This window comes from Diospyros lotus, chromosome 5, assembly GCF_014633365.1.
Source record: "Diospyros lotus cultivar Yz01 chromosome 5, ASM1463336v1, whole genome shotgun sequence".
Taxonomy (NCBI): Eukaryota; Viridiplantae; Streptophyta; class Magnoliopsida; order Ericales; family Ebenaceae; genus Diospyros; species Diospyros lotus.
In genome coordinates, this window is record NC_068342.1 from 26,164,693 (window position 1) to 26,173,009 (window position 8,317).

At 38.9% G+C, this 8,317-nt stretch overlaps 1 protein-coding gene across 1 annotated transcript; it reads left to right on the forward strand.

Moving 5' to 3' along the window:
- The first annotated feature begins 2,143 nt into the window (after window positions 1-2,143).
- LOC127802166 (LOB domain-containing protein 18-like) lies at window positions 2,144-6,011 on the forward strand. The gene is made up of 2 exons (XM_052337869.1): window positions 2,144-2,682; window positions 5,996-6,011. Exons 1-2 carry the CDS (start codon window positions 2,144-2,146, stop codon window positions 6,009-6,011), a joined length of 555 nt encoding a protein of 184 aa, XP_052193829.1.
- The last annotated feature ends 2,306 nt before the right edge of the window (window positions 6,012-8,317 follow it).

Consider the following 8,317-nt stretch of genomic DNA (forward strand, 5'->3'; position numbering starts at 1 on the left):
TTAAGATTTAATTATTTATCAATGGTCTAATTCAAATAAGGCCCAAACCCATTTAGCCCACAACTTTGAGACTTTTTCACACCAAATATTATTTTCATTAATTTACCCCCATTACCAACTCATATAATATTTTTAACAATTAATTAATAAAGGCAACAACTCTAATGTGCAAACTAAAATACCCATAACACCTAGACCCACTAACGGGTCGTTACAGTTTCTCCCCCCCTTAAGGGAATTTGGTCCCCCAAATTCATACTTAGTCAGTCAAATAGCCGGGGAAAGAGACGTATCATCTCATTCGAGCTCTTAAGTAGCCTCATCTGAAGAATGACGTTGCCACTAGACTTTAACAAACGGAATTGACCGATTTCGCAACACTTTTTCTTTTCGCTCCAAAATGCTAACAGGCATTTCTTCATATGAAGCATCCTGTCTAACCTCTAAAGCTCGATAATCTATCACGTGTTGGGGGTTTGACACATATTTCCTCAATATAGATACATGAAAAACATTGTGCACCCCCAACAACTGAGGAAGTAATGTTAACTTGTAAACCAAGGATCCATTTCCTCCAAAATCTCAAACGGCCCGATATAGTAAGGATTGAGTTTCCCTAAAACTCCAAATTAGCACACACCTATCATGGCATTACCCTAGTCCATACCTCGAGCTTAACGAGATATTCACCACACCACTCTCCTAACTAGGAATTATTTCATGTTCAACAAAGATAATGAGACTTTTCTTACTATCCGACGTCACTTGCCAACTGGGATCACTTCCCTTACCTAATTACCAACCTAGCCTCAATCATCTTTGTTTAGGCTACAATCTCCATATTCTCAAACTTATTGGGCTACCTCGATATTCGTGCCTTACATTGAAATAAGCGCATCATCTTGATTTGCGTGTTAACTTCAAAATTTGAACAAGTCACTTCATCTTAAGCCCCGAAGCACCTTTGACTGAGCCTCAAAGCACTTCCTTGGTATGTGTGCCTTGACCTTGAAACGCATGCAAATTCTCGATTCTCGTGCATCACCTCAATTCTGGTGCACTATCTCGATTTTTGTGCACTGTCTCAAAACACGTGCCCGAACCCTTTTTTTTTTTTTCCAAAATCTCCGAAATATTAGTAAATCTCCATTTCCTATTTTCTAGGAATTTTTCCCATATATATATATATATTTTTAAGGATTTTCTGGTATATATATTATATATATATTTATATATATATTTTTTTTACATATATATTATTATTATATATATATATATTTTTTTTTTTCTCCTTCCTTCTCATTCTTCTCCCGAATTCCCTTCTTCTTCCTTCTTCCTTCTTCTTTCCTCTTCTGCAACGCACAATTAGGGCAACAGCCACCGTGCACCGCCTCCATCGGCCGTCTCCACCATAGCCATCGCAGCACCTGCGTAACCAGCAACCGCAAGCCATCGCGTGACTTCCTCATGCCCTAGCCGCCGATCACCATCTTCTTCTTCCTCTTCCTTTTCTCTGCAACTCACAAATCGGCCAATCAGCAACCGACCGCGAGCCTCGCCACCACCTCCGACGGCCACCATCGCCGGCTCGGCAACCACCCCAGCGTTGCATCGCCATCGGCCGCAAGCCATCGCTTGGCTTCCTCACGCCTAGTCACTAATCACCAGCTCCTCCCAGCCATCACTGCCGGCACAATCGGCCGACACCTTGGCCAGATCTGGTCACGCAGTCACCGTTGCTTACTCCCTCGCACAGCCGTCAGCCCTCGCTCGGCTTCCTTCAGCCGCCACAGCGACCCTCGTCGCCTCTGCAACTGCTGCCATATCGGGGTCGATTCGACCCAATCGGTCTGACCCGACCCGACTCGGCACGACCCGACCCGATCTAACTCGGCCCGACCCGACCAAATCCGACTCAGCCTGACCCGACCCGATCCAACTCGGCCTGACCCGACCCGATCCAACTCGGCCCGACCCGACCGTACTTGATCCGCTTCAGGTTTGACATCTGACCCCTATCTAATTTGACTTATCAGATTAGATCTAACCCATATCTGATTTGATCCATTCAATTAGATCTAACACATATCTGATTTGCTTAGATCTAACCAAATCCATATCTATCATGCCAAGGCACAACACAATGAACCCCCGGTCTCGATGTGGTGCCTGTGTAGTCTTAAATAGAGGATGTCATCCACAGTGCATTTTTGCTCCTTATTTTCGTTGTGAGAGTGGTACTGCTCATTTTGCTACCGTTCGTGAAGTTTATACTATCAGAAATGTCGTCAACCTCTTGACTCCGCTTTCGGTAAATGACCGATTTTGGGCTTCCGATACACTTCTCTTTGAAGCTCAAGCCCGGCTTCAGGATCCTGTTTATGGGTGTGTATCTCACATTCTTGCTCTTCAGCAACAGGTTAGTGAGCTGCAAGCCTATCGAGCTTATTTGCAAGATTCACTATTCGCATATTATTCTTCGCATCCCCAACTTGTTCCTCCATTTGATCCAAATTTCAACTGGAGCTCTAGTCCTCCCACCATCCCAAAGGCTACTCTACCTCACCCTGGCGAAACGAGCAGCAGCCAGATGCCGCTCTTGGATGACCTTGATGAGCTAGGTCCAGTCATCTTTGGCCACCGCCGACGTCCTTCAGCATTGGCACATTATCAGTTTTTATGGTTTGCCCCCCTCTTTTTTTTTTTTTTTTTTTTTTTTGACTGTACGGCTTGATCTCTTGTATTATATTTGAACATATGGAATGAATGTTATGTTTTGAGTACTTTCACATTTCATTCCCTTGTCCTTCCCTCGATAGCATATCAATTACAAACAAATTATATCAACCTCTTGCAATTTTTAATAATTAATCACATCGAGGTAAATGATATTGAATCTTAATTATCATCTCATTCGAAGATTGAAAATTTACATCCTAAGTCAGGCTACACAAACTTCTGAACCGCCGCGCCATGCTAGTGGCACTACCATGACACTACAATCCCCACGAAAATTAGGCTTAGTCCAGACATAACCTATAGTTCACTCTAAGTCTTCGGCGTTTAATCGTCTCTACAACAGACTGGTTATTCCATATAGAGGGTCACGGTCCCTCAACATGAGCTAACCTAGTGGCCACCTCCCACCTGCATTCAGTGGTCCCTAGCATTAAACCCGTCACTGATAGGCATCACCTGTAGTATTATTCCATGCTAGAGCCATTCCTCATTCCGTGGGTTTCACTCTCTATGGACATCTTGAGACAATACATGGTCTCAATATTCGGCGAACCACTTCATCACCTCTTCACTGCTATAAAGGACTTAACCCCTCATTTTCAAACACAATCAAATTATCTTTTGAACGTTATCTTAGCTTAACTTCATTCAAACCACTAAACACACCCTTAACTCTACTTGTCATTCCTATGTGTACAAAGACTCCTCTCATCCCAACTTTTGCTCTTATAACCTACCAATAATCCCCCGTCCAGTGTCCCCGGTCCAGTACCCCCAGCCTGTGGCTAATACACGGTAACTGGTCCAGTACCCCCAGCCTTAGGCTAGTACACGGTCCCAACACACGGCCCGAGTTGCTCTGATACCAAAACTGTAGTGGCCCACCACGGAAACAAAAAACCACCAACAATTTTAAAAGATTCACTCGCTACACACAATAAGTACAACAACTATATACAATAGATCTATTTAAGTACAACACATTTGATCATTTAGAAAGATCGATCTTGTCTTGTCTCATTACACAATACCATTCAAAAGCACATACAAATCAACCCTAAACTAAAACATGTCCAAGTGACCTCAGATAACCCTTGATTAGGCCACCATACCATTCTCCAACCAAAATTGCATATCATATTTTTTCGATTTGCATTGGAAAACAATAGATCTATTTAAGTATGTACGTTAATTATGAAATTGCATAAAACATGTCCAAAATTTCATAAACACTTACATCAAAGACCCTCCACAGTATACAAAAACAATTGTATACAACTGTATACAAAAACACTTACATCAAAGACCCTCCACGGTATCGTAGTTTTACTATTATTAGCATCCCTCAAGACACGCATCCCAGAAAATTGTCAAGGCAATGGATATAAAGGCTTTAACACTTTCTGAATACTCATTTCAACAAACTCATTACCTAGCTCTACTCCCCCTACAGACTTGGTCAGATCAATGGACACAATGATTGCCTCAGCAACAATGTGGCAAGGTATTCATCCATTCATCAAGTGAACAAATTCACCAATCTATGTTTAAACAAGCATAAATGATTTTGAAGTATATTTTACATTTCAATATATTAACTATTTGGTGGTGAATTACCTCTAAATGATGACCACATTCTGGTGTCGATAATCCAGCGCATTCAGCTTCGGGTGATGGTGTGCTTGCATGTGTGGTAGAAGCACTAGCATGTGAGGATGCCTATATTTCAAAATAGTTTAGTTAATAAATATAGTAAACATGCAATTTTAAATCACGAAATGCACTAATGGAATGACATACCTATCTTGGTTGTGGTGTATTGTCTGGAGTTGGTGGTGTATGTCCCATTGCCTCAAGTATTGCACGAACTTGCATTTGAACTTGACTTTGGATTTGAGCTTGAAATTTTTCTTCTAGCTGGACAGTAATTTGCGCACGCATTTGGTCATACTGCTCTTGGGGCACCTGATACTGTTGTCTTCGCCTAACCTTAGTTGGGCATGTTCTAAGTCCTCCCATCCTTACCCTGCCATGCCCATCTTTGCCTAGTATTTGAGCAAAGACATCCTCTAGCGAATCTGGGGTTTATTCATCATCAAGTATTTGTGACAACCTTTCATCCATTTGTTCCTTAAGAAACATTTCACAAGTTAGTTACATAAGTCGACAAGTAAAAGAAACAAAATATATCTATAACTTTCAAATTTTAGAAAGACATATGATTACATATGAAGATGTAGAGTCTACTATCTCTCCGCTCTTTTTGGTGTGTCTTTTTAAAAAGCTTGATTCTATCTGGCTCATCTCCACTTTCAATAGTCATCTAAAAACATATATAAGAGATGAAATATATTAAATGTTTAAAGTTTAGGCATTACTAATAATATTATCAATAAATATATATAACTAATATTCATTCTATTCTTACTTGGTGCCTTAACCTGAGGATGTGATCGCCTACCGCTGGTGTGACCCATCTTTTGCTTATCTCAATTGACACTATTTGTCACACTACATTCCTACTTGTAATATGATATTAGAATTAGGTATATATAATCCATCTGATATATCTACCATACATAAATCATACATACCTATGCTTGGTCACATCCCCAATACTCCACAAGAACCTTCCACTGTTCTAGGTCCACCCCAAGCGGTATTTTGGACAGATGAGCCGCATGTGTCTCATGGCAATCATAATGCCTCTTCAAGGTGGCTTTGTACTCTCTCCACTTCTTGGAATCATGTTGCAAACAAATTAATCTCCATGTTGTGGGTACATCAGTGTTATCCTGCAATGATACCCTTATTAGAGTATAAAAGTTTAGGGTCCAATAGCTAAGAATCAGAGATATTATTTACTCACCAAGACCTCTTTCCATATGTGCTCCTTATATGGTTCCATCCCTGGTGACCTCCAATCAGTAAATGTAAGGGGAACAATACTCCTTACCATCACACCTAGTTAGGTTTTCAACTTAGTTGCCATCTCCCCAACTGGTTGTCCTTCAGCATCTAAATCAATATAAATCTTTTCCTTTCCCCACTTTGAAATTTGTATTGATATTCCTCTTCCTTTCTTGGCCGTAGATGACATGGAGCTTGTACTTGCTAAAACATAATAACACAGTAAATTCACATTGAATTAGGAAAGAATAGTAATTTATTGTTGTTCATATAAATTATTGGTATTTACCTTACTGACTATGTGGGTCTTGGGGGTTGGATTGTGAGTGGATCAAATCCTCTTCAGGATGCTGGGGATGTGATGGGACTAGGTTTGGGGTTGGATGATGGATGAAACTGATTGTGAATCATTGTGGTGTGAATCTGTACTACGTGACATGGATCCAATTGGCCAACAAGTCTGCCTCTTAGGTGCTATCAGTGTAATTGCCTATTATTGATTTGAATGTAAAAAATAATATGTTAGCATATCAATTTAGGTTAAACAAAAATAACATATCAAAACATAAAAAGCTAAAAACATAAACATATATACATACCACATCATTAAATATTATGCAAGGAAGACATATACATGCCATTTCAATATTAGAAATCATTATCATCACTATGTGCAATATAAGGAATGGAATTGTTGTTGTCATCTAATACATCAACTAGCATACCATCCTCATCAGATTCTCCTAACTCTACATGTAAGGACTGATCACTGTTGATTTCAACATGATTACTAATTAAATCACCTTCCTCGTCACAGCTCCCTGCCACATTTCTTTGACCCATGTTATACAAATCTCTAGGTGTCATCTTCACGACAACGTGCAATTCTTCATTAAGAGGATCAGCCACATACCACACTTGTGATGCTTGAGTTTCAAGTTTAAAAGGTTCATCTGTTGGTTTATTCTCTTGATACATTAAACAATTAAAATTTACAGTTATGAAATTCAAACTGTTAACCTTCATCCCTTTGTTATTGTCAACCCAGTCACACTTAAACAAAACAAATTTGAATTAGTTAGAGTACCGTATCTCAACAACATCTGTTAAGACTCTATAGAAGGTAACATCACCACTAATAGGATGTTTATCTTTTGAACTAGCATAATTTTTAGTATTTGCAGTTAGTAATACTCCACTGTTTTGAGTCATTCTTCTCCTTTCTCGACACCTCGTGTGGAATTTGAATCCATTTATGATGTACCCAGAATACTTCCATGCCCATGAGTGAGGCCCAGCAGCTAATGTTTTCACTTCATTAGGTACATTGTGACCACTTACTTGCAATTCATAAACCTGTTTTGTAACATGTTTATAATTCGTTACGCAAATAAATAAATGCAAATTCTAAGATGGTTAGACATGGATGTTTAGGGTGTGGTGGCAGCATGTTAAGACGTCACTTACATGTTTTTCAAACTATGATGGGAAGTTTTCGTGGTGCTTTTATGTAATTTCACGATTGCTAGCACCTCTTCTTTCCAATCTAATAGATTGTAAGTGTGTCTTGCATTGTATGCAAATGATAGGAATTATGAAAATAAAGTACAATCTTGATTTTTTTATTATGAAACAAAATTGATCAACCAAATTAGGTTATAATAATCTTACTCTCGATAAGACCAAATTGTACCACAATTTGCTAGCATATAACGATGAGCTTACTGCAATGAAATCTCATCCAATGTGACTAATTTCCCTTTTTTTGGGATAGGTTGACCATGTGCACCCTCATAATTTCGAACCGGCCTATTAAACTTTGTTTTCACGTCATCCAAGTACCTTGCACAAAAGGTCAAACACTCTTCTGCTAAGTAACTTTCAGCAATAGATCCTTCTGGATGACTTCTAGTCCTTACATACTTTTTCAACGTTAATAAGAACCTACATGATAAGTTATATTGTTAAGTAAATCCACAATATTTACTTAAAAATGAACAAAAAAATTCACAAATAAAAAAAATCATGGCTTATTGTACCTCTCGACTGGATACATCCACTAGAACATTACTGGTCCCACAATTTGGACTTAGTCAGGCAGGTGAACAACTAAATGCTCCATTATATTAAAGAAACTCAGTAGAAATATTTTCTCGAGGTGACAGAGCACCAATATAATGCGTGACCTCAATTGGTTACACTTGTCTACTATAATGTTTTTAGAACACAACTGTTTAAAGTAATTGCATAGTTCAATCAAAGTTTTACTAACATACTTCCTCTTGAACACCCTCCTAATTGCCAATGGAAGCAAATGTTGCATCAAAACATGATTGTCATGGCTCTTAAGTCCACTCATTGTGTGTTCTTTGAGTTGGACACGATGTGATATGTTTGATGAGAATCCATCAGGTGATTTTATACTTTTCAATACTTTTAAAAATATATGTTTTTGTTCTCGATTCAACGTGAAAGATACAGGAGGTAAATACTTCTTCCCACCTAAACGATCTTCAAGATGCAACTTTTTTCTTACCCCTAGTTCTTTCAAATCAAGATGTGCTTTCAAGTTGTCCTTTGTTTTACCTAAAACATTTAATAACGTCCAAATTATGTTGTCACAAACATTTTTCTCAATGTGCATGACGTCGAGATTATGTCAGATCAA